This window comes from Vicugna pacos, chromosome 10 (genome assembly GCF_048564905.1).
Source record: "Vicugna pacos chromosome 10, VicPac4, whole genome shotgun sequence".
Lineage (NCBI taxonomy): Eukaryota > Metazoa > Chordata > Mammalia > Artiodactyla > Camelidae > Vicugna > Vicugna pacos.
In genome coordinates, this window is record NC_132996.1 from 40353340 (window position 1) to 40381217 (window position 27878).

General features: G+C 36.1%; 1 protein-coding gene across 1 annotated transcript in view; it reads left to right on the forward strand.

Annotated features, from left to right (window-relative positions):
• The window catches only part of ZDHHC13 (zDHHC palmitoyltransferase 13), a 52714-nt gene that overhangs the window by 7123 nt on the left and 17713 nt on the right, over nucleotides 1-27878 (forward strand). Inside the window, exons 2-13 of the mRNA XM_072969656.1 lie at nucleotides 4661-4806; nucleotides 7812-7934; nucleotides 8905-8982; nucleotides 10328-10472; nucleotides 11934-11998; nucleotides 13650-13812; nucleotides 14133-14258; nucleotides 17362-17495; nucleotides 20618-20718; nucleotides 25690-25814; nucleotides 26695-26757; nucleotides 27459-27552. Coding sequence (XP_072825757.1) covers nucleotides 4661-4806; nucleotides 7812-7934; nucleotides 8905-8982; nucleotides 10328-10472; nucleotides 11934-11998; nucleotides 13650-13812; nucleotides 14133-14258; nucleotides 17362-17495; nucleotides 20618-20718; nucleotides 25690-25814; nucleotides 26695-26757; nucleotides 27459-27552 — 1363 coding nt within the window. The remainder of the gene's footprint in view (nucleotides 1-4660; nucleotides 4807-7811; nucleotides 7935-8904; nucleotides 8983-10327; nucleotides 10473-11933; nucleotides 11999-13649; nucleotides 13813-14132; nucleotides 14259-17361; nucleotides 17496-20617; nucleotides 20719-25689; nucleotides 25815-26694; nucleotides 26758-27458; nucleotides 27553-27878) is intronic.

Sequence of the window (27878 nt, forward strand, 5' to 3'; positions counted from 1 at the left end):
CTCCACCCTGTCGATCCCACTGAATGCACTGGGTGGAATACAGGTAGTGTCTATATAAAGATTCTCAAATGTAAGTTGCAGCAGGTAGAGTGGGGGAGAGGACCAGAACTGAAAAAAACCACTGAACCAGGAGCTAATTTACCTTTTTTTTTCCATTTGGGACTCCCCCCTCCTTTCCCCTCCCTGGACTTGAGCCCTGCAGACAGAGAGCACTTCTGGAGAAGCCCTCTAGTTTAGGTTAGTGGAGCAGGAAAGGGGTCTTCTGGCAGCACAAGCGCCTGAAACTCTGAGGGAGGAGAACGTCCTCTCTGAACAGAGGAGTTGTGATCCCGTGACAGCTGTTCTTAGGAGTGACACCCAAAGCATGGTCCATAAAAGAAAAAAAATTGATACATTATACTTCATCAAAATTAAAAAAATTTTGCTCTATGGAAGAGACTTCAGAAGTGGGAAGATAAGCTACAGACTGGGAGAAATTATTTACAAACAACGTATCTGACAAAGGATTTATGTCTAGCATATATGACATAAGGAACTCAAAACTTAACAGTAAGAAAACAACCCAATTAAAAAGTGGGTATAAAGCCAATTCACCAAAGAAGATCTACAGATGACAAGCAGTTGAAAAAATACTCAGCCCCGATAGCCATTAGGGATATGCAAATTGAGACCATGATGAGATACTACAACACATCTATTACACTGACCATATCAAGTGCCAGAGAGGATACAGAGCAATTGGAACTGTCATATGTTACTAGTGGTAATGCAAAGTGGTACAGCCACTTTGGAAGATAGTTTGGCAATTTCTTATAAATTTAACATCTACTTACCAGATGGCCAAACAGTCTCACTCTTAGAGAAGCGGAAACATATGTTCACACAAAGTGAATGTTTATAGCAGCTCCGTTTACAATTGCCAAAAGCTGGAAAAAAACCCCACATGGGTTGTTTGAATGGATAAACTGTGATACATTCATATTACGGAATACTATATAGCGAGGAAGAGTTAACTATTAATAACATGCAGCAACTTGGATGAGTCTCAGAAGCATTATGCTGAGTGAAAGAAGCTAGTTGTGGAAGATTATATTTTGTCTAATTCCGTTATGTAGCTTTCTCGGAAAGAAAAAAGTAGTGATGGAGAGCATTATCAGCAGTTACCAGGAGTTGAGATAAGGGGAGGGCATGACTGAAAAGGAATATCCCAAGGAAGTTTTCGGAGGAGTTGAAACTGTTCTGTATCTTGATCGTGGTAGTGGTTACATGAGTCTATACATGTGTTGAAATTCACAGATTACCACAAAGTCAATTTAATTGTAAGGTAACTTAGAAAAAAATTAGTATTTGCCCCTTCAGTGTAACCCACTGAGGGGTTGTAGACTTATTTCTATGAAACTATCATTTCTTAAATCTTTTTTGGAATTCCTGGAGAATTGGTGTAGATACATTATTTCAAATATCTTCAATTTTCTATTCTTAATATGTATTTTTCCTTTGAGAATTTTTTTTAAACAATGATAAGTTATTCAGAGACAGGTCTGATGAATAAGGTGGATGAAAGCTGGGTAACAACTTTATGGTAAAGAACAAGATGGGATTATAAAATAATAAGCCAGTTTTGATCTCTCAGAATGATTTGCTAGATATTTGATGTGAGCCTCCCCCTTGAATGCAGCTAAAAATACCGAATATAGTATAAAATGTTAAGCATTTTATATTTTTGATGCTGTTGTAAATTTTTGAAAGATTCCTTAGGATTTTCTGTGTATGTGATCATGTTGTCTGCAAATGAAGGTGGATTTGCCTCTTTTCTAGTCTATATGCATTTTTCTTTATTATTCTATGTAGGGCTTCAGTACAGTGTTGATTGGAAGTGGTGATAGTGGGCATCCTTGCTTTGTTTCAGTTTTTAGAGTTACGTCTGTTAGTTTTAGTATCAGGATAATGCTGCCTCCTAAAATGAGCCGGGAAGCAGCCCCTCTGTCTTCTGAACGAGCTGGTATTATTTCTTCCTTGAGTATTTTAATAGAGTTTGTCAGTTAAAAGTTGTGTGGATCTGGAGTTGTTTTGTTTTGTTTTAATGGAAAGTTTTAAAATTATGAACTCAATTTCTTTAATAGAGTGCTACTCCATTTCTTTTTAAGTCCATTTTGATAACTGTCTTTCAAGGTATTTTATGCATTTCACGTAGGTTGTTGAATTTATTGGCATAAAGATGTTCACAGAAGTCCTTTATTACCCTTTAAGTGTTTGCAGAATCTTGTAAAGATGTTGCCTTTTTAAAACCTGCTGTTTGTCATTGACATCTTTTTTCTTGATCAGTCTGACTAGAAATTTATCAATTTTTACTGACTTTACTCTTTCCAAACAACCAGCTTTTGCTCTCAGTGATTTTTCTGCATTTTTTTTAATATTTCATGGATTTCTCCTGTATCCTTCATTCTGTCTGCTTTGGATTTAATTTTTTTTCTCTAGATTCTTAAGGCAAAAACTTAGATCACTTATTTTAGATTTTTCTTTTTTTCTATTGTAGTCATTTAAAGCTAAAAATTAATTCAACAATGCTTAGACTGCATCCTACACATTTTGATAAGTTTTCATTTTCTTTCAGTTAAAAATATTTTCTGATTTTTCTTTGTTTTCTTCTATGACCTATAGGTTATTTAGAAATGTGTTGTTTAGTTTCCAAATATTTGAGAATTTTCCACATAGCCTTTGGTTAATTGATTTTTAATTTAATTCCATTGTGGTCAGAGAACGTGCTCTGTATGAATTCAGCCCATTTAAGCGTGTTGAGACTTGTTTTATGGCCCAGTATATTATCTGTATTGGTGAGTATTTCATATACACTTGAAACAAATACATATTGTATTGTTGAATGGTGTTTTATGAAAACATCAATTGGATCAAATTGGTGGTTAGTGTTAAATCTTTTCTATCCTTTTCTGATTTCTCTTCTTTTCTCTATGCTGTATGGTTTTCTGTTTACTTGTTCAATCAGTTACTGAAGGAAGTCTTGAAATATCCAGCTATAATTGTGAATCTTACTATTTTTCTTTTCAGTTCTATCAGTTTTTGCTTCATGAATTTTAAAGTTCCTTTTCGGTGCATACGCATTTAAGATTGTTATGTCTTGATGAATTGGCTTCTTTTATATTACGAAATGTCTGTCCTCATCTCTGGTACTATTTCTTGTGTTGATGTCTACTTTGTTTTATATTAATAGAGCCACTACATTTCCTTATGCTTAGTGTTTTTGCATGGCATATCTTTTTACTTTTAACCTATGTATGTTTTTATATTTAAAGTGGGTTTCTTATAGATGGCGTGGGGTTTTCTGTTTCATTTTTTAAAAAGCCAGTCTAACAATCTCTGTCTTTCATTTGTTTTCCTTTAGACCACTTGTATTTAATGTGATTGTCAATATGGTTAGGTATAAATATATTATCTTGTATGTTTTTCTTTTTCTTCCCTGTTCTTTGTTCATTTTCCCCTACTTTTCCTATCTTTTTAAAAAATACTGAGTGTCTTTTAAGTAGTTTATCTCTGCTGTTGGCTGATTACTTATACCACTTTGTTCAGTTTAGTTAGAGGTTGCTCTTCGGTTAACATTATATACTTTATCACTGTCTATCTGCAAATATTATTATAACATCTCTTACAGCACTATACTTCTGTTTCTCTATTATTACCAAGACATTTAAAAAATGAGAAAAAGTCTGTTATGTTTACCCATGTAATTACAGATACTTTCCCATGTAGTTCTGGCACTCTGTTCCTTTGTATTGATTCATATTTCCATCTGGTATTATTTATCTTTAGCCTAAAGAACTTCCTTTATCATTGCTTGTAGCATAAGTCTGTTGGCAATTTTCTCAGCTTTTGTTTGTCTGAAGAAGTGTATATTTCACCCTAATTTTTGAAGAATATTTTTGCTGGTATTTCCAGGTTTACAGTTTTTTCTTACAGCTCTTTAAAACTGTTGTGCTTTTGTCTTCCGGCTGGTACTTAATGATAAGAAGTCTGAGTTCATTCTTATCTTTGTTTTTTTGAACATAATACATCTTTTTCCTTGGGCTGCTCTCTTTATCACTGGTTTTTAGTGATTTGATTATGATATACCTTAGTGTGAAGTATGAGGTTTATTCTGCTTGGGTTTGTTGAGCTTATCGGAGATGTGGGTTTATAATTTTCACCGAATGTGGAAGACTTTTGGCCATTGCTTAGTCAAATATTTAAAAATATTTCCTTCTCCTCTTCTGGGACTCCAGTTATACACATTCAAGAACTTGATTCACTGGTGAGGGGGATGGTATCCTTGGGGTGTGTCCACCACAATTCTTTGAAACAGAGATCTGGCAATCTTCCTACTGTCAAAAGCCAAGACCCTCCACCTACTACAAGTAACAAGATCCATTGGTGCCTTTATGGGTCTCCTTCATTTATGAAAAAATATATAATTTGGAATTTTCTAATATTAAGCATCTAATCCTAGTGAACAGAATTAAGATGAAAACCTTCCCTGGAATATACCTCTAGGACTGAAAAAAAAATTTAATCACATAGATATTGTTGATAGTAGCAAATGCTTCCTGATGTAATTGAATGTAACATTAATTCTCTTACTGTGCCTTGTCAAATTACTCTTACTCTTCAGTGCAGGAATCACAGCCATGGCCCCCACCCTCCAGGATTTGGCCGACACGGAGTCTGTGCACGTGAAAACCAAGAACTTGCTAAAGCAAGAGACGCTCTTCCTCTCATAGAGGACTCTAGTAACTGTGACATTGTGAAAGCTACTCAGTAAGTCTTCCCAATGATTTGTTTTATCTCAGGGTTCTGTTGAATTATAATAACATGTATATAGTTTCTGGCACTCCAATGTACACCTTCCTTACCTCATACCCCAGTGATAGTATGTTTGCCATACCAACACCAGAGCACTTAACACACTGCACCTTAGTTGTTTACTATTAGTCTCTCCCATTAGATCATGAGTGGCTTCTTAGCAAAAGCATGTCTTTTTCATCTTTGTAACCCCAGTACTTTTGCACAGTTCCTGTGCTATATTTGGTGCCCAATAAATGTTTGTTGAGTGAATAAATGACTTTAAATGACACTAAAACTAGACTCTGACTTTGAAACATAAATCTGAGTCTTTTAAAATGCACTACAATCTAAATATGAAGGTGGGATACAAAAATATCAACTCACACGTGTGTTGTGGGTATTTTAAACATTTATTTATGGAGTACTTTCCCTATACCGGTTGTGCTGGGTGCACTAGAAGAAAGTCACTAAAATAGAAATAGGTTTTCTGACCACTTGAAATGATAGTGGATTGTTCTGCGTGTGCTGAAAATGAAGTGTATTTTGAAAGTTTCCCCCTTAAGATCTCCATTTGTGGCTATTTGCATTAAGTCATTTCCAGCGTTTTCACCCTCGTGAATCTCACTGATTATTAATATCTACCCTACCTCTTGCCACTGAACATATTTTGAAATATTTTGTCTGTCAGACTATGTTAATTAGTAATCCATTTTCTTAATAATTAAATATAAACCTCATCAGAGCTTCTAATCTGCATGAAAGAAACTAATGTTACTGCACTAATTTGATATAATTTCTGTCAAAAGAAAAGATGTTTGGTGATTAGTTAACCTGTTTGGCTTTACTGTAGACTAATGTGTTATGTTGGTTAAAAAATAATTGACAGCTATTTGAATTTTCTAATTACTAAATTATATGAAATCTAGAGGCCCTGGGAACCACTACTTTAGGTGAATATAATTTGATATTGTTTATATTTTTATATTTATATGAAGATGAGAGTGTTCTCAAGGTAAATAGATTATTTGCTTTAACTAGAATGGAAACATTTAAGTGTTTCTCTGCTACTAGTAAAGCTCTTTTATGATAATATGAAATATTAGGTTATATTCACGGGAAATCTCAGTAAAAACTCGTTAAATGTCTTTCCTAAAACATTCTTCCAATCTTGGACCTTCTTAAGTGGTTATGGGAAGATATTTAGGTAGTATTTGGGAAGGGCAAAAGAGAGCTAGCTAGAATAGGTGTTTGTGTGTTTTCTAAACCACCAAAATCCTAATTAGTATATACTCCTTTTATATTTCTCATGTGAAGGGAGTATTTCATTTAAAAAATGGAGAATATAAATATAGGTATCATTATCAACAATTCATTCTCTTATTATTTTCACTTAGCATTGTCAAATGGGTATCTCTATCTTGTAAAAAATGACATAAAGACAGACAGACAGATGTGCACACGTGTTTTGGTGAGGCAGCAATTATTTAACAGTGTGGGAAACAGACAGTTGTGCCACTTGGCTTGATTTTGACACTTGAGGGTGTACTGAAACTTTCAGGTCCCGCTAAATAGAAGTAAGTTTTGAAGAAAATGCTAAATGGTCTGATGGGACTCAGTAGTTTCTGTTGAGAAGAATTAGTGCTAATGAATGGTTTTAACCATTATTATAGCATTAAAAAGAGATATTTCTCTTCTGTTTTTCATTCTGATAGTCAGTTAAATAACTCTCTTAAATAACCTCTTAAGTCTATCCCTCCTTTTCCATTCCTGTTGCCTCTCTTACTTTAGGCTCCAATTGCTTCTCACCTGTATTTGTTGCAAGAGCCTCTAAACTGGTCTCTCAGTCTTGGCCTCACTCTCCTCTAATTAGCTTCCATACTGCCCTTAATGTGATCTTTCTTAGAACTGAAAGTGTGAATGCTTTCCTCTTTAAACTTTCAGCGGCTTCTCCTTGAACTGTAAAGTCTAAATTGCATAGTATGACAGAGAAGGCCTATGCAGCCTTTGCCTACCTCTTCTAACCTCATCCCTTGCCATTCCCTTTCTTATGCTTCATGCTCCTGCGGTGTTAAATTGCTTCTTTTTCTGTGAACATCATGCAGTTTTGCATCTCTGATTTTTGTACATGCTATTCCCTCTGCCTAAAATGCCTTCCCTTCAGCCTATAAAACATAGCTTGTATATCATGTTCCAGCCTTCAGGAAGGGCTAATCATTCCTTCCTTTTCTGTACCTATACCTGTCTATATTTTATTGTTGAATTTATCCCATTCCAAGTTTGCTTTTAGTCTCTTCCTTCTTGTGAGGTTATTGCACAGGCTTTGTTTGATTCAGGGATAAGACTGTAGTCAGGAAATCAGCACCATGCATTCCTGATGCATTGTGGAGGGTCAAATGAAATTTATCGAAGGCAGGCAAATGTGATTGTTAAAGTTTATTTAAGAAATTAAGTTCAGCTCTAAATGGATTAATCTGATCAGTTGGTAGCCAGTTTACTTTTTTTTTTCTCAAGAACCAGTGGATTTATTTTTTTTTTTGAGAGATAAAACCGTTTTAAAATTTACATAATGTACTGTTCATTGTTTCTAAGAATAGTTTAGAGCTTTAGCTTTTTAAACTCATAGTTATCAAGGGAATAAAGCCAACCACAAAATAAGAATCAACAGAATGCAGTAATCCAATCATAAAGGACAGTCAAATGTGCTTATACATATTCAAGAAATTAATCATCTAAGTTATAAATAGTAGGTAGTTCACTTGTGTCCTTTTTTTAGATTCCACGTATAAACTATCATATTAGTCAGGTTTACTTTTATTGTTTGACTTTACAATCCATCCTTTTTATGAATATCTTTGTTAATTATTGTGTTTCTATGTTGCCTGAAAGATTGGATAAAGATATATTTAAAGGAAGAAATTTTGATATTTGAAATTATTTTGATGATATCAATTATGCCTTTTTTTCCCCTCTTACTTGAGATACGGGATTTTTGAACGATGTAAAGAGTTGGTAGAAGCAGGATATGATGTCAGGCAACCGGACAGAGAAAATGTGTCACTTCTTCATTGGGCTGCTATTAACAACAGACTGGATCTTGTAAAGTAAGATGGAATATATGTGTGTTGTTTGTGTATTTATAATTCTGACCTCTCTTTCATTTGTCTATTTTCTTCAAATGCAAGTCTGAATGTTGAACCATCTCTAATCCTTTATTGTAAATGAATACTTGAAACTTTGTGCGATGCAAATTAGTTATCATAGTGTTGAAAAGGACCTTAGAGATCGCCTGGACCAGGACTCTCATGGGCCCCAAAAGGAAAATTAAAAATAAAGCCACAAGGGCCCTTCAGAAAGATAAATTTCAGGCAATGAAATTAAACATTTTTTGAAAACTAGAAGCATAATACTAACAGGCAGACTCCTTTTCTGTGGAAATAAACTGGTGTATTGTTTAAGTAATACAATATATGAAGCACAGCTTTGAACTCATGAAACTAATTCCTGTAAACCACAGAAGAAAATGTCTCTTTACCTTAAAGATTCACTTTATATAGTGTAATCCCATCTGTGCCCCCCAAATGGAGACTGAAACTCTCAAAATGTCTAACTTTTCTGAAAGGATTTTGACTTAATGTTTTGCTACTTAATTTTGGAATTCATTCCCACATAGTAATTCTAATTTTAAACTGTTAAAAGTGACATCATTTTACCTTTCTTCTTGCAAGTTATGTAGAATATCTGTGGTAGGAGCCTTTTGAATATAAACCATTTTAGGAGTGTTGAGGTGGTTAGCGTGTGCAGAGAGTGGTTATTATGTTTGGTGTATAGTTATAATGGAATGCTCATGACAGCAGAAGTGATTACTTACATGCTGAAGAGTATTTCACCGGGATTTGTTTGATGCTATTGTGTGAATCTTTTGGACTTCTGTAGAAATCTGAGTGTTTTTTTGGGGGGGTGGTTATTACTGTATTTTCTGTTTTCCAATATGTCTATTATTAAGAACAACTGATGTTTCTTTCTCAGTATGAATTTAAAGTTTTAAATCTTATTTATGTTTGCTTTTAACAGGTTTTATATTTCAAAAGGTGCTGTGGTAGATCAGTTGGGTGGAGATTTAAATTCAACTCCTCTTCACTGGGCCATCAGGTAAAGGTTTCTTTAAACACTGAAATTGCTGTTCAAAATCAAAAGTGACTTAAACTCATTTTCTGAATGTTACAGACCGGCACTTTCCAATAGAATTTTCTGTGACGATGGTAATGTTCTATTCTGTGATGTCTGATATGGTAGCCACTACCCACATGTGAAATGTGAAGTATGGCTAATGCAATTAAGGAATTGAAGTTTTAATTTTATTTAATTTTAACTAATTTGAATTTAAATAGCTACATATGGCTAGTAGTCCATAGTGTAAATTGCATTTACAGACCATTTGAAAGGCTCGCTCTTTTTTCCCTTCATTTAAAAAAAAAAATCACAGTTTCACAGAGTTTCCAGAGATGATGTTTTTGTGTTTAATTTAGGGCTCCTCTATGATGTTCAAACTCAAATATGTGTATTATGTTTTATGATAAAAATAAATATCTCTATTATTTGATCATATGGGTAGCTGTGATAGTTCAGGGAACTGTGAACTTAGTTCTTTTCTCTGGTAGGTACTGGCTGTCTGAAGCTGAGGTTAATAAGTGCCTGTCTTGATACTTTAAAACTTTCTTTTTCCAAAATGGTTATATCATTTTATTTATTTATTTTTTCCATTTTTTTAATTGAAGCATAGTCAGTTTACAATATTGTGTCAATTTCTGGTGAACGGCATAATGTTTCAGTCATACGTATACATACATGTATTCCTCTTTATCTTTCATTTTAACTCCACTTTCTGTGGTGGGTGTTACTGACATGAACCTGAAACTAAAGTAAATAATTGTTCATTGGGGGCAAGGAATTGAATCTTTTCTCCATAACCAAGAATTTTTAGGAATCTAGGGTTAGCTCATTCCCATTAAGCTGCTGAGTGCAGTGCTTTACAGAGAAATGAGCCGTATTCAAATAAAAATATGTAGCTCCTAAGAATAAGATTATCACAGTATACCTGCAGCCTATGAATTTTGTATTTCAGTATATCTGCTTCATGTTTACTTTTTGTTTTTAAAATAGGAACAGTGAAGTCTAAGTGGTTTTTAAATTTCTGTTTTTACTGTTAGTTATATAAAATTATTTACACATGGTAGCAACGTAAGGTTTAAGGTAGATAGGGAGGTTATTAAGTTTATTACCTGCACTCAAGAAGGACTGTCCAGATAGTTCCAAGTTTGGAACATCTAAGACATTTAGAGAATCTCTAGTGTTTTAAAAATCTCTGTACTGTTAGGAAATACTTTTTATATCTAATCAGGATCCTTCATGTCTTAGGAATATTAATTTCTTCCTGAATTTTTTTTCTTTTTTGCATGCTACAGAATGCAGTATAATTTTTGTCCTCTATTTACAGACAAGGACATTTACCTATGGTCATATTATTACTGCAGTATGGTGCGGACCCCACGCTTATCGATGGAGAGGGATTCAGCAGCATCCACCTGGCGGTATTATTTCAACACATGCCCATTATAGCATATCTCATCTCAAAAGGACAGGTGTGTTTTGAAACGTATCTTGTAGTCCAGCCATTGTAAATCTGGAGGGATTTGCAGAATGATTACTAGTAGTCTGTCCTGATTTTTAAAGTAGAAGTTATAGATATCCAAATGTTCAAATATTAGCCTCGGTAGGTCTAGCTATTGAATACTGCTTTTCCAGCTTCATTGGAGCAAAAAGGATGGGTCATTTAGTTCAGTAACATGTAATAGATGTTTCTGAAACTTGTAAGCCTATAATAGTTTTCATTATGATCCCAGCAATTTGCAGAGTTTTTCAAAAACGTGACTTCAAAGCCTGTATTTTTCTTCTGGTTGAATCTAGAAATGGAAGTCAGATCACTCAATTAACCCGTCATTGGCTTTCATTATTTGAGTCCAAATGGAGACCAATTTGAATGTGCGCTTCTTATTGTTCTCTAAAGTAATTCCATGAAAAATGACTTGCCTTAAGAGGCATCCACTTATGACACAAGTTAAATTATAGGTTGTTGGCAGTGGGAGTTTCACTGTCACTATACTTGCCAGGGATATGCTTTCTGGTAGCAAGTAGTTTATGTATCAGTAGGCTCGCCTGTAAAGGCATGGAAACATGTTTGCACAAATGCTGTTGGAATGATCGTGTTCTCTTTAAATAAGCACTTTCTCTTAGACTTAGCCAGTTGGAGTAGAATAATTATAACCTCCTGGATCTCATTTTGGAAAGATGTGTGAGGCATCATCCTTTTTCCCTCTCTTTGGGCTCCTTCCTCCAAGGCCCATAAGAATATTCAGTAATTGATTTTTTTTCCCGCTTGGTTGATGTATTATTTTAAACCTCAAATCTGGGCCCATTTTGTTAAATGTTCTATTTTATTAAAAGCATACCTTCACGGAAATATGATTTCCTTTTTTCCCCCTATATTCTGGAAAATAGAAAAGAATTTTTCATGTTTGCCACAGAAGATAGAGAGTTCACTATTACTGGAAGTGTTTAAGCAGAGACTGGATGACTTTGTGTAAAAGATGATAGTGTGAATTAGTGTGTCAGCTAAAGTCTAAACTAGATGACTTCTAAGGTCCCTACTGTCTCTTATTTTATTTTTTTTATTTTCATTGCTCATGATCTTTTTTTTTAACATTTTTTATTGATTTATAATCATTTTACAATGTTGTGCCTACTGTCTCTTATTTTTGATGGTGATTATCAACATTGTTCTCTCTTCCTTAGCTCTCCCATTCACAACATACATTTAAAGTCATATATTCACATTTTCCCTTTAAAAGTATTTTGTAGGAATCAATCAGTTTTTCACCCTATGGATGTGAAGCAGAACACTTCTTTTATTCAAATGATATTTGAACCCTTCTTGTAGACACAATGGTGGTGTTAAATGCATTAAAATGATACTTGTACTAAGAGAGGAAGGAGAAATTGAACTGTGTTTACAGTTAGGCCGATTGACTCTTCTTTTTGAACAGAGTGTGAATATGACAGATTTGAATGGGCAGACACCTCTCATGTTATCAGCTCACAAAGTACTTGGGTAAGTGAATTTAATTGAATTGCCTCATTCTGACCCTTGATTCTAGCAATTTAAGTATCTTTGTCTATGTGAAATGATACAACATTCTGAAGAAGAAGAAAATAAGGTTTTCTATCTTGTGACTATGATATAGACTTTTAATGGAGTTGTTAGAGAAGCACCATTGAAATAAATTTTCTCTTTTCTGATAGCTTTGGGGAAAAGTTTGAAAGCTGCTAATAAGAAAAAATTTTTTGGGTCTCTCTCCTCTCTTCTCTCTTCTCTCTCTCCCCTCCTCTCTTTCCCTCTCCCTCTCCTCACTCTCTCTCTCTTCACTCTCTCTCTCTCTCTCTCTCCTCGCTCGCTCTCTCTCTCTTCTCGCTCTCTCGCACACGCCTTCTGAGATGGCCCACACTATGTCTCTGGAGAGTGTATCTACCTTTACTTTACCCAGCACCTCCTTCCCCCGTACAGCTCTCTAAATAAATCTACTTTTACTCAGCAAAAAAAAAAAAAAAAAAAAAAATTTTTTTTGCAGAACAGGTAGAGATTCCATAGCATATACTTACTAACATGATTTCCAGTTCTTAGTTTACATTTTTCAAGAATGGCTACAAGTTTAAATGCTCCCATAATTTGACATCTAGATGAGAAATATGCTTTCCAGAAAACAGTGAATTTTGAGATTCTCTAACATTGTTGACTGCTCTGAAAATATTAATTGTAACTAATCTATGAAAATAGTCTGTTGATGTGTTCATATCAGTTACATATTTAAGTTTTTCTGTGTATTTATTTTTCACATACATGTGATTAATGAACACCATATTACCCAGCTTCTGATATTCTTTTATTCAAATACACACTACAGTTTGCTCTTTATCAGTATCGTTTCCAGTGTTTTCTTAATTTCTGATTCAGCTTTTACTTAGGACGTCTTTCCTAGGAACTGAGTTAGTTCTGATGCAATTTCCTTTTTGTTCATGGAGTGGTGGGGTTGGGGGTAGAATTTTGTCAAAAAGCATTTTGTTATCTTTTGTGATAACTCTGAAGTTAAGTGTAACATTTACAAATCTGGATAGAATAAGTAAAGTAGTATATCATTTTATTAAAGGAATCTCTTGAGTAGTCATGAAAGAAGAGAAGGTATTAAAGATGAAGTAAAAATATTTTATTGAATTCTGCTTTTAAGTCCATAACTTTCAATGATAAACAAATATTTTAGGGCAGTATTTATACCACTGTATGTAATAATTGGCTGGAAAGAGAATGTGAACTTAGCTTTTGGTTTATCTTTACAAATATAATGTTATACATTTAATTTTTTAATTAGATAAATAACTTAGCATTTAATGTAGGCCAAAGTTAAATTCATAGTTTAAAAAAAACCAGTAGAACAACATGAAAGGAAAAGTTTGAAAAACAAAAGCAATTATTCTACTGTATTAATGTTAAAATTACATTATGTAGCAGACTGTCATTTAATAGATATCTCTTGGAGCAAGGAGGTTGCACCTTTCCTGTTAATACCTAGAGTAGAACTCTGCACAGGGAAGTTCCTCAGCTTTCAGAATACTTACCAACTGGTTCATTGACAGGGTCATTGTTTTCATTTACCCTTCAAATCATTCATTTTTCTAATACCCCTTGATATTTTATTGTTTTGAGACAGGCCAGAACCAACTGGATTTCTTTTAAAGTTTAATCCTTCTCTAAACGTCGTTGATAAAATACACCAAAACACTCCACTCCACTGGGCAGTTGCAGCAGGAAATGTTAATGCTGTTGATAAACTCTTAGAAGCTGGTTCTAGCCTGGATATCCAAAATGTTAAGGTATGACCAGGTTTTTATCTCCCTTAGTTTATTGTATCTACGGTTAGAAGACTGGTACATTAACATAAAGATAAGCTATACATACGTTTTCAGTTACCACAAGATAGGTGTAAACAATAATAGTTTGCTGCCCTTGGAATACATACATTGAACCTATGATTCTGGTGATTTTTTAAATAAAATGTTTATCACCTGTGCTATATCAAAAATATAATCGAAGAATATGAAAACTAATATATGTATGTTCATGTATGACTGAAGCCTTATGCTGTACACCAGAAATTGACACAACATTGCTCTTTTTTTTTTTTTTTTTTTAGGGAGAAACACCCCTTGATATGGCTCTGCAAAACAAAAATCGGCTCATTATTCACATGCTAAAAACAGAGGCCAAAATGCGAGCCAACAAAAACTTCAGACTTTGGAGGTGGCTGCAGAAATGCGAGGTACTTTCTTACAGGGCCTATTCTGTGGGCTGTGAGAACTGTTTTGTTCATTTGTCTTTGTTTTTTAAGGCACCAGAGAGTTGGCCTAGTGCTGCATTGTATCTCCTGATAAAATCTTTTCCATATATCCCATAACCCAAAGTTGGAAATTTGGCACTTTCATTGGCAATTTATTGTTGGTCCTTAGCTAGATGGCTCTAAAGCCACATGTTACCTTGTGAATATCATGGCATACTTCCACATGTAGTTAATGAGTGAACTGAAACACAGATGATTTAGATTCTTAGAGAAGCAAAAGGAAAAATACCTTGTTGCACAGAAATTTAATAGGAACTTTTCTTAAAGAACTTTTTCCTATTAAAATTTTTTTCAAAGGGAAGATAGTAACATTCAAAACGTTTTGTTAGAATTGTGAGGAACTAGACTTTTGAAAATCACAGTATTGCAAACTTCAAGCATATGGTGTTACTTCATTAAATAAAAAACATTTGAATTCCGAGAGATGAAACCCAATTTTATTCTTTTTTTAATTTGGCAGTTCTTCTGGGTGGTGTTCTTCTAAAGTTAAAAGTGAACGGAGTGATAGAAAAAGTCAGGATGTTCAACTTACTCTCATGAATGCCCAACACAATCTAAGTCATAACAGGGAGTATAATTCAAATTGTAAAATGGGGTATTGAATTAATTGCATGATATATTGCATCATCTTATCTGATAATAATTAGTAGTTATACTTTCAGAATGATTCTTTTCTTTTTTTAATGGAGGTGCTGAGTATTGAGCCCAGGACCTCGTGCATGCTAAGCATGGCATGCACTGTACTGCTAAGCTATACAATCCCCTACCTGAATGATTCTAAATTAACAGGCATGAGATTTCTATGCAGAGGGTCATCATGAATACTACACCTGTTTTGCAGTTAGGTATGCAGAGGGAGAGAGAGAGAGAAGTTACTCCTCAGCCTTCTTTGCCAACTCCCCTGCTTCCCCCCCCACCCCTTATTGGTAGTGTGCCCCAGGGTTTTGTCCTTGGACTTCTCTTCAATGTAGTCATTCCCTTGGTGATTTCATGTGCTTCCATGGCTTTAAAAGCCATCTATATGTTGACAGCTCTCAAAGTTATCTGTAGTTCATTCCTTTCCAGACTTGTATATTCAGTTATCTACTTGATCTATCCAGTTCACTGTCCATTAGACATTGTCAGCATAACAAATCCAAAACTGAGCTCCTGATCTCTCCCTTGTCTCCATCTATTCTGTGTACAGCTTTTCCCATCTCAGTAGGTAGCACATCCCACTCCCCAGTCATCTTTGCCTTTTCTCTGTCATACCACGTATCCAGTCCATCAGAAAAACATAATGGCTAGTTCTGCCCTCGGCGTATGTCCAGAATCTGACACTCCTCACTACTTCACCATGGCACTTTGGTCCAGTCACCATTATTTTTTCATGCGGATTTCTGCAGCTATCTGACATCTCCCAGCCCCTACTCCCCTCTGATGTCTTCTCAACAGAGCAGCCAGATGAATCTTAAAATGTAAGTCACATGCTATCATTCATCTGCTCAGAGTCCTGTGATGTCTCCCCCTTTCTCCCAGAATGAAAGCCAAAATCCTTACAATAGTTTACAAGGCCCTGCGTGATCCAGCTTTTTATATACCATAAAATTCACTTAGTACATTTGTCTGTCTTCCCCTGCTGGAATTTAAGCTCCATGAAATAAAGATTGTAAGTTCATTGTGTTCCAAGTGCCTAGAGCAGTGCCTAGTATAGGGTATGCGCTAGAATATTTGTTGAATGAGTACACTGTGTGGCTTATCTTTGAATGTTATATCTGGGATTAAAATTTTGAGATCCACCTTTAATTCTTATTTGTGTTCTGAGATTATGTTGCTTATAGATTCTAAGTTTACCTTTTGAAAAAAATCTAAACTTGTGCATTTTGTTATGCAAATTAGAATTAGAGGCATACTAAAGGTTTGATATCATGGGAAATTATCCATCTTCAGAATAGGGCTTTGAAAAGCAAAAATTGAAGAAGATAGGGCAAATATATTTTCCTCCTTTGCTGTTGCAAGAGCCCTGCTTGCTTCCAGGGTCATGTGTATTGCAGTTAAGGGACTGCATTGTGTAGGTGTGTGTAGGTGTGGCGCCTGGCTTCAATGCAGATAGCCCCACTGATGGTCTGTGGGTGTTTCATTCTTTTATTTTTGCTAGAATAAACCTGAATTATTAGCATCCTGAGGATGTGTCTCAGTCTTTGGCCTCCATGTGACATTTAACAGCGAGAACCACTCCCTTCTTGAAATTCTCTTCCCTGGCTTTACTAGAACCTTTCTTCTGCCCTCATATTGCCTTTCTGCTCGCACTGATCACTCTTTCTTACTTACCTTTTTGGGTGTAGCTTGTTCCCCTTAAAAGTTTCTGCTGGCCAAAATTCTGTCCCTTTCTACCTGTACACACTCCTCGGGACGTTGTTCATTCATAACTTTCCCACCTGTACACTAATGAATACCAAGTTTTCTTCTGCATGGTTGGTCTGCTTTTCTGACTCCTGGCTGTTTCCTAGTCAGTAGGCATCTAAAATTCCAGATGCCCTAAATGAAACTCATCTTTTCTGCACAGTTGTTCCTTCTAACCTTCTTTATTAGGGGATGGCCCCATCTGGTACCCAGGTTGGAACTCTTGTATTCTCTCCTTTGAGTCTTGGGTGCTTTGATTTTTGTGTGGTCTTTTTGTCTTGCTTTATGCTTTCTTACATATAATGCTGTTTGAAAGAAATTATTTTTTTTTAAATCTCAGCTATCATGAACACTTTTCTTAAAAGATTGCCATTTCTTGGAGTGGAAGGAAGCAAAACAAAACATGTTTAAACCACATTTTATGAAATGTAAGGCTTTTAGAAGATTGTTTGCAGGATTTGGAATTTCTCACACTTCAAATTTGTCAATCAGCAATTTCGAAAAAAAAACTGTATTCTGCTGTTGTATTAATTGTTATTGTATAATATATTTAGGTAGTAGCTCTTCTATTGAACTATTATTAGAGTCTCAGGAGATAAAAATCCGTAAAGTTAATCCTTCAAAATTCTGAATCTCTTAACAGCTCTTCCTGCTGCTGATGCTTTCTGTGACTACCATGTGGGCCGTTGGGTACATACTGGACTTCAATTCAGATTCTTGGCTTTTGAAAGGATCTCTTCTAGTAACATTGTTTTTTCTGACATCTTTGTTTCCAAGGTGTGTATATTAGTCTTTGTAAGGCTGATTATCGCATTTCCAATTTGAGTGCTTATTTCTATTATTAGTTAGCTGGAATCAGATATTTTTATTAAACTATGAATGCTACTTATCACATAGAAATATCCTCAGGGTGAGAGGGAAGGGCTTTGGTGGCATATGATTTGACTAGAAGCAAATTGGGTAATCCAGTAATTCAAATGAATTGACAGTTGGTGGAAAATAAATATCCTACCTAGCTCACCTTTTAAATTGTTAGTTTTGGTGAACAATGGGGAGATTTTTGTAACTATTTGACATCTTGAAGTATTTTTGCTCATTTTTCAGAGATTCTGTTGTTTCCTTTTCTAAACCTAAATTCATTTTGAGCTAGTTATTTTTACTCTTAGTGTTTTTTAGTTGAAACAACTTAATTAAATCATAAGAAGTTATAAAATAGTAACTATGGTATGGTTCTAGTTTTTGGACAATATTCATGCAAGATTATATATAGTCACTGGTTAAGAGTTAGAGTGCCTGGGGTCAAGTCAAGCTTTACCACACAGCCGTCCGACCTTGAACAAGTTGCTTTACCTCTCTGTGCCTCAGTTTCTTCATCTTCATAAAATGAGGATGATAATTGTGACAGTGCCTGCTTCATGATTTATATGTATACCGTGGTAGACCCCTGGCTGACACACAGTGCTCAATAATCGCATCACACCCCAATCTCTTCTTCATGCCTCCCTTTCCCAGAAGAGTGGCATCCAGTTCCTCACGGGAATAATGGGTGTCACCCTCGGATTGCTGTCCTCCTCTCTTCTACCCTTCTCCTTACCTCCCACACCCAGCGCATTACCAAGGCCTTCCTGCTCCACCTCAGTTGGTCTGTGATCTCCGTCTGTTCAGCCAGACCAACCTCCTAACTGGTCTCCTGACTCCAGCTCTTGTCCCCCTACAGGTCATCCTCACCTAGCAATCAGTGTGGTCTTTTCAAAAAGCAAACCAGTTTCTGTCTTTTCTCCCTACGTCAAGCCCTCCAGTGACTTTTCCCTGTTCTCAGAATGCAACCCACACTCCTTGCCTGTGAGGTATTATGTGATTCATTCCCTCCCTTCTGACATCTCTTCCCTTCACTGCCCTTGAGCTTCTTTCTCTTTCTAGAACACATCAAGCTCATGCCCACCCAGAGCCCTGGTTCTCACTTGTGCCTGTGTGAAGTGTTCTGATACCACATTGTTGCCCAGCGGGAGATGTCACTCAGGCCTCAGTTCCAATGTCCCTGACTGGCTCTTCCGGGTCACTCCATTGTGTTTTCTTCATGACGCTTAGTCACCGTTTCCTACAGTGTGAGGCCCAAACGAGCAGGACACTTGTCTCTCCTGTTGAACATTTTCAGTCACTGAGTGAAAGAGAATGCAACGACAATGATGCCTAGAAAAGACTAAAAGGAAATGGAGTGTTGCTCACTTCAGGGTCAATTATAGTATTCCTAGTCCTTCTTTTGCTTACCAGCGTTTTGTAGAAGCATGAGCTGCTTTTGTCATAACAGAAGACAAAGCATTAGAGGAATTTTACTCCTTGGTCACTCAAGAACAGGACAGAAGACTGGAAGTGAATTAGAATTAAAATGTTAAATAAAAGCTCAAATTTCTGAAAAATAGCAAAATGCCTAAAATTGCCTCCTATTCAGAAAACTTAGAGATATTCATTTGTTTTCCACTAACTGAATTGACTTGTTCTTCAAATAAATTAGAAGCCAAATTACAATCATCACTTTTTCTTTTTCTTGCAGGGAGAAAGCAAAGACTAGCAATATCTACTCACCTAAGATAGGGGCATTTGAAATTTTGTTTGTTTAATAGAAACCCACGTTATTACAAACTTACATGGAAACTTTGGTTTGTGAGTTGCACAAGGCTTAGCATACAGGCACAATTCAAATGAGAGACAGATTCATATGGTAGCTTTATCCATACTGCTTTCCTCTCTCCCACTTTGTAGAGTCCCAGTTTCACAAAGGTGAGCAGCTGTAAACTTCCACTGTTATTAGGCTCCACAGGAGGTTGCTTATCGATCCAGGCTGCTATGTGACACCCATCAGAGGTAGACAGGCCATAGTAGCAGGCTCTTACCAACCAGGTAGTTCACTGCACCACTTAATTAGGTCAAACACATTTTGCTGCACAATCTCAGACAGGCCATGCTATGGAGGTCACGTGGGCTCCTGTGGCCTATCCTGGTGGCATATTGGGTGCCTGAGGTTCGGGGTCTTTAGTTTTTCTCAAATACTATTTCACCATAATTGTGCTTATGGTCTTGATAGCTTTTTAAAAACCCTGTCATATCCATCATCAACCATTGTTTTTTTCTGGTATAAATTTTAAAATAGATCCAGGCAAACTATATTCATGCATAGATTTGCTATATTGAGTATTTAATGTGAAAGGCAGATTTTTTTTTTCTTTTTAAACTATGGCGTTAAACATTTGAGTAAGTTATATGTGGGCTTCCAAGTTGCTTGTGACCCAGGTGAGATGGGTGGTGTTTGATGACTGTGTCACCGTTAGGCTTTACGTATCTTTTTATATTGAGTGTCTGCTTCTCCAGCTGATTACGGGGTGAAAGTGCTCAAGGTTGTGTGCATCAGTGTATTTCAAAAATATCCTTCTGGCCTCTAGAACAAAGCTTGTTAAAAGTGAAGGTGAATCTCCTAAGTCTTTAAACTTTTGCATTTTGGAGTATTTGAAAATACGATATGCTCCCCAAAAAGAAATACAAGTATGATGTTTCAATATAAATAAAAGATTCATTGAAAATATACAGTTGTTGGGAATGAAATAATGTATGAGTTAGTTATAAGAACTAGAATATTCACTATGACACCATTGGAGCTTCAGAAAAAGAGCTAGAGCATTCACTTGAGAGTCGTGGTGCTTCGGTTTTCTCACAAGGAAAGTGGGGTGATGATGGTGTTCACTCTGTTACCGCATGGAAAGTGGCACGTAGCACTCAGTAAGTGAATGCTGTTATGTGAGGGCATCATTATTATTACTATTATTATTTAAGGGGATTTAGAACTAAAATTAATGTGATTCATACTTGTTTTCACTAATACCTATGTTTCTCCTTTTTTCTTTTAGGTTCTTGGTCACCTATAAGAGTCTTGTGTACTTACCGACAGTCTTTCTGCTAAGTTCCATTTTTTGGATATTTGTGACTTGGCTTATCTTATTCTTTCCTGATATCCTTCAAGCTTAAATTTAAATGCATATCTCCCTTTGCTTTTAAAAATTAATAATGCCATTGTTAGAAATTTAGATATTAGAAGAAATCCAGGGAATGTAAGTCAAATTTATATTCATTTAATGATTCTGGTTAAAGATGTTTAATGTTGAGAATCTACTCAATTCTGAAAATGATCTCAGAGTACACTATGGAAACAGCAGGTGTCTAGTATTTATCACTCATAGGAAAGAAAAATATAATTAGTTGTTTTACTTAGATACATAGAAATTTGTTGTAGTGCCTTGATTTTCTTTTTAAGGTCAGACGGTTCTTTTAACTTGGTCAGCAGTTATAGTTGGTTCATGAATCTTCTGGGTAAGATGACCTGTGAGGGAGGAATATTGGAGGAAATGTGTCCTCCTTAGCAACGGTCAGTGCAGTGTTGTTATCCAAGGCAGTGATTGTCAATGCACAGTAAAAATAGATCTGCATTGCCACCCAAAACATATGTGAAACAAGTTTCAGAAAATAATAATCCTAATGTGTGCTTTACTCTGACATTTTGTTACTTTATCCTATTCTGTTTCCTTTTTTAAAAATGCTGGTCATAGCCCACTTAATTCTTTCATGACCTATTAATTAATGGATGGCAGCCCATGGTTTTAAAAAAAAAATGTAAGGAATTGGCTTATTCCTGAGAAGGAGGGTCCCCAGGCCAAGTCTAGCTTAGGAGTGTTTTGTATTTTTAGGATTGGCCAAGCCCAGTCACCTAGAAGTGAGGATAGGGGTTACTTCTTGGTTTATAGCTATTTGTAGCTCCCTTTAGGAAGGAGGAATTTTCTCCAATTTTCGAGATTCCTGCCTCTTTCAGGGCTCCTTTCTCCCCTTCCAGGGACCCTAGGAAGCTATTAGAGCCTTGCTTTCCTTACAGGTAGGAGAAGAAGGGACGTGGTAGATATGTACCTTAAAGCATATTCCTTTAATTCTGTGTTATTTCTCTTTCTGATATGACACATTTGAAAATAAAGAATACTGTTTAGGAGAGAGATGCATACACTCAATTCAAGCATATTTTTTCATAGGAATAAATGTAAAGGGAGAGAGGCATGTGGTTCTCAGAGTGCATACATACATCTACTGTCACGATAGCATGCTTTTACTTTGATGATGCTTTTTAATTCTGAGCATTATCTCTAATATTTTTTAGATTCCTCTAGTCTAAATGTCTAAATGAATGGCATAACTTGACATGGAGGTCCCCTGACTTTTTTCAAAAGATTTTGATTACATTTAACCTTTGTCTTGTTATTATTGACTTGAGGGCAGCTTTTTAAGCACTAGCCTTGCTACCACCACTTATTAAAGGCTGGGATGATATCATTATGTGATACAAAAATACTTGATCACTTGTAGAAATGCCGAGGTTGGTAAATGCTAGGGTAATCAACATGATAGAGGGCTAGGTGATATTTTTATTTGCCAACTCATGTGCAATGGAGTAAGTATGGTTTTAAAATTGTATTTCTTGATGAATTTTTAATATTTGGGCAACTCACATTATTTCTGAATTTGCACAAAATGAGGTAGTTTTTGCATTGAATTATTTCAGATTTTCAGCATCAGTATTATTTTATTTTATTTTTTTAACATTTTTTATTGATTTATAATCATTTTACAATGTTGTGTCAAATTCCAGTGTTCAGCACAATTTTTCAGTCACTCATGGACATATACACACTTATTGTCACATTTTTTTCTCTGTGATTTATCATAACATTTTGTGTATATTTCCTTGTGCTATATACAGTGTAATCTTGTTTATCTATTCTACAATTTTGAAATCCCAGTCTATCCCTTCCCACCCCCCCCGCAGCATCAGTATTAACAAAAATGTAGCTCCACTGTAGTTGCAAAACTTCAATTACAGAGATATTCAGTTAATATTCAAGTTAGTATTCAGTTGATGTTACTGCTGTTCACTATTTGTGAAGATGCCATTACATCAGAAGAGCTGATTTGATTTCCACAGCTAGACAGCATCTTCAGATGTTGGAGTCGACAGGAGGGGTATTTTACTCTTATGAAACAGCATAAAGCCATGTGATCCAAGTACTCACATGAGTCTTCTGCTGGTGAGAGCATGTTGGTCAGTAGGTGGCACCATCAGATCAGTGTTTTTCAAGCTGAATGTTAAATTCTGTTTGAACTGCTGTGGGTGTGCACTGAGGTCCTGCCCTGGAATGACCCATCCTGAGCATGTGTATTAATCTTGTCCCATGCTGCCAGGTCTGGGTTGCATGAGGCTTCCATTCCCACAGCCACCTTGCCCATCATGGGAAGAGGGTCTGGGGCACTGTGTCCCTAGAGTATGGTCTTTGGAATCAGACAGAATGAATGGGAGCTTTGGCTTCTTTTCTTACAAGTTATATACCACTGGGCAAAAAACTTCACTGAGTCTCAGTTTTTCTGTAAATTGGGGTTAACAGCAAGTTCACAGGATGGCTGCAAGGATTACTATGCTGTGATGTCTGTGAAGTGCTGACCATAGTCCCCATTGCATAATTGGCATTCTGTAAATAATTCCTATTGTTTTATTATTGTTACTAATTACTCATATGAATAAAATCTGTGGGGAAGGCTACATGTTGGAATTAATTTTACGAGCAGCTCTAGTTTAGCTCTTCAGTTTCTTTTTGTATGTTCAGCAATAATGTGTTTGGTTTTTATGAGGTGGGTTTGAGAGAGACAGGACCTTACTGATGAGTTTGGAAGTAAGATTAAGATTCAGGAAAGAGATGGTGAACCACTGAATATTACATTTTTGATTCCAGCTATAACTGGGTTAAGTTTAAGAAGGATGCATACATGTGAAGTCTTACATACTGGGTTTCAGAGAATCAGGGTGTAGAAACACACACTGTGGTGAGAATGACATAGCTTTGGGTCAAGTGAAGAAGAGCCGGGGGGCTTTGACTACAAGTTCAGTGTGGGTAGTGCTGCAACTTTCAAGGAAGCTAATGTGTCCACTGATAGATAAGGAGAATTTGAGTGTCCAAGCAAAAAAAAAAATTGCTGTGTTTCAAATTCTGTTCTTTTAAAAGAGACAATGGCAAATGTGAGCAGGAACAGAGAAACGTACCCAGAAAACCGTGTTGTATGAGGAATGATGCTGCTGCTTACCATGGAGGTGTGAGCTCTGCCTTCTGATTTCTAGCGTTTGGAAGCCTGTCATTTGGAAGCCAGTGCATTGTACAGAATGAGCACTCAAAATTTATTGGACAGAAGAGGAATCAGTTTCTGTAGGGTATATCTATAAGACAGCTATAATGTACACCTACAGTGTAGAAAAAGGAGCTAAAGAAGGAAAACCAGTTAGTCCAAGTTACCAAAAGGCAGATTTTAGATCCATGTCAAGAAATTTTTTAACTTCAGAAGGGTCACAAGCTAACAGGGGAGGCTGAAGTGTCCACAATAACTGTAACCAGGCTAAGTGCCGTAGAATAACCATTCTTAGGTGCAGGGAAGGGAGAGAATCCTTTTCCGTAGGGAATCAGGAAAGCCCTAAAGGGGAGGGAGGGTATAAGTCAGGCCTTGAAGGCAGTTAGGACTTGGACATCCTGAAAGTGTGGTTTTAGGAGTAAATGAGGTGAAGTCAGGAGCACTTAAGGGCAATGAACCACACAAAGCAAGGGCATGGAAGCAATGAATGTCTGGATTTTCTGTGAAGGAATGTAGTACAATGCAGCTTACTTGGAAGGTGAGAGTCCATGGATTCTCGTGGGATTTGTTTTGAAGATTATTCAGAACAGGAGCCCCAAATTCAGTCCACTCAATGTGAGATTATCATATGATTCAACTGAATATATTTTTGACACTGTGTCATGTGTGTTGATCAGAATTTTATGGTAATTAAAATTTCAATTTCACATAACTTTTTCAGAGCCTATCTCTTTCTTACACCCCTGCAGGTCCACCTGCAGATAAACTGATAAGCTAAACCAACAAGATTTGTTCCTGCCTCCCTGAACCAGATGTGATTGTGCTAGTTTTTGTGGATTAGAGGAGTGCTTTTCAAACTATAATGTGCATGGGTCCATGGACCACACTTTGAATAGCAAGGGTTTAGAGTGTATTTTATGGCCACCTTTTCCACTCTGAAGTTTGGCACAAGACATCTTAGCAACACCTTGGAAGGCAGATACAGTTACTGTGTCAATAATGACTTAAACTGGGCAAGGAGAACTGTTTACTCGTGGTGTATTGGTCTATTGTACATCCATATATCTTCCCCTGGAACAAAATTTTACTTCCTATACAAAGAATTTGTACCACTTCAAAAACCCTTCAAAGTGGGTAATGTTTACCCTTGAATCATTTTATCTTAATTTGTCCGTAATATCTGCCTTTCCAGATAATATTTGATCTGTAATCACTTTGCAAGGAGAGCATTTTCTTTTGTTTCTAGATTAACTCAGCCTAATACAATTACAAGGATTAAGTTACTATAAACTTTACAGTAGGAAAGTTTTGCAAGCGTTTATCTAATATATAGGGAAATATTTTTAGTTGGAATCTCTGAATTAAATGGTTTGGGGTTTTTTTTAATGATTTTGGTGAAATGATCGGAAAATATTGTTTTAGATACTCACAGGAAAGCCACAGTTACACCGTTAGAAATTAACTTATTTGGATCTGGAAGGTTTTTCAGTTTTTAGGAGGTTCTTCATATATTGCAACTATTCCTATCAACATTTTATGAGTTTCAACTAATGCGAAGAGATTAATTATTAGCCAACTATGAGCCAATTCCTATAGGATTAGAACATAGGATAGGGCCAGCTTTGAGGGTAGGGATGTGTGTACATAAGGGAAGGTGAGGCTAGAATGTAGAGAAAGAGATTCTTAGGCACCAGTGATAAAATTTGCTTACATCATAATTATGCTATTTTTCCTGGAAGTCTGATATGTTCCTTAACTTGGCTTTAACATCTAGGAGGCACCCCTGTCTATTTTGTTTTCATTTTCAGCATAACAGCTTTCCTCTACTTTTTCTACAAGACTTGGGCCACTGATCCAGGCTTCACTAAGGCTTCTGAAGAAGAAAAGAAAATGGTGAGTTTTTTTTGTAATATTACTGACTTTTTTTTAAAATAGGAGGGCATGTAAACTACGGAAGGTCACAGCCATGTTGGTTTTTGCCAGGGCTGCATCTCCAGTGCCTGGCACCTAATAGATGTGACATGAATGTTGATTAAATCAGCAAATGAGATTTCTCCTCTGTCATGCTTATTTATATGAAAGTTTAAAAAATATTTTTATTTTCTATTACATTAATATCCTACCAAGGCTTTTTCAGATACAATTTCCATCAGTAGATATAAGCTCCTACTTCTTTGTAATAATACTTATATAATGATCTTTTAGCTTAAATTCCCCCATCAAACACATGGAGGGTATCTAGGCAGGGGCTAAGGGGAGTCCTTCTCCTTACTGGCTAAGGAGATGCCCCTTCTTTTCCTTGGATGTGAGGAAGATGTCAGATGATATGGTGTGTCTTCCATTGCTCGTGAACATTTAGAATTTGGGGAGGCTCTGTTGTCTTCTTTGTTACTTAAAGCTAATGTTACTGAAAGGCTGTGCCTTTGGTGCTTATAACCGTTAGTTCTGATGTATACAGGTGTTTTTTGTTTCCTCTTTATGAGTGTATATGTGTGTATTTATTTTTCTCTAGCAGATTAGGACTGGGAGATTGTTACCATTCATGGCGAGAAGTAGGGGTGTAGTTTCTGTACATTCTAATTTATTGGCTATGGTTGAAAATGCAACCTTGAAAAGTCACATATTTCAAGCACAGAATTATAAGGTGGCAAGCCTTCCAAATTGCTTTTCTAGCTACCTCAGTTTGGAGAGAGCTGTGAGAATGGTATATAACCAGGCATCATCCATTCCCCAGTAAAACGCAAGCATTAAGTTCACACTTGATGTCTTTCAGAATATCATCACTCTCGCAGAGACCGGCTCTCTGGACTTCAGAACATTTTGTACATCATGTCTTGTGAGTGAGTCTTTTCTTTATAATTTGTTTTTCCCATAGTAAAAGCAGATTCTTGGTTACATCGCCCATGTAAGCATTTGTCAAGTCTTCATGGTATCTTTATACACCTTTCTTTTTACCAGGTGTAAAATTTGTTTTTTTAATTTTTGCATTACTGTCAACAATTTTCTGCCTTGAATATATGGGAGAAAGATGTTTATAATGTCTTGAAATTGCCTGTGGTTAATGTCTTTGTTTTATTTGCTTTGTCCTGCCGTGAAGCATATGTTAGAACTAACTTGGAGTTAGAGGTTCATGAGGACCCTAGAAACCACTTATTGAAACCTTTAATTTAGCAACTGAGGATTCATAGCCTAAAGGGAAGAAATAACTTTCCCCAGATTTTTGGCAGAGCCAGAAATGTAACTTGGGTTCCCTTTTCCTTGGTGCAATTCTCATTCTGCTCTGTGGTGCTGCCTCATTTCCCTCAGTCAGTGTCAGTAGGCTCTGGAATTCAGATCCCCTTTAGTGTTGGTCTCATTAAAAGATACATGTGAAAGAAAACAGTAATAAGGCATTCCAGAGCCTCTATGTGAGCTGATGCTCTATTTAGGATTATTTGTGCCAGTGTCTTTACGATTTAGGAATAAGATTTTGCTTGTGATTTGTTACCACTTTGAGACTCTGATTTTTGCTTGGATTTCTCTTAATTACCCCCTTAGATCAGGAAGCCGTTAAGGTCACTCCATTGCCATGTGTGTAACTCCTGTGTGGCTCGATACGATCAACACTGCCTGTGGACTGGACGGTGCATTGGTGAGAGAGTCAAGTTTTCATAGGCCATTTTGAAGTTTAGCTATGTTTAGTTATGGGTGTGACTCAGAAAAAATGGAAAGACATTTTAAGGGGTCCATTCTGTAGCTCTTCCTTGCCAGAGAATTATCTCTGTTGTTTTACACTTTGGGAAAACTGATTGTTTTTTTTTTTTTTTTTACATTTTTTATTGATTCATAATCATTTTACAGTGTTGTGTCAAATTCCAGTGTTCAGCACAATTTTTCAGTCATTCATGGACATATACACACTCATTGTCACATTTTTTTCTCTGTGATTTATCATAACATTTTGTATATATTTCCCTG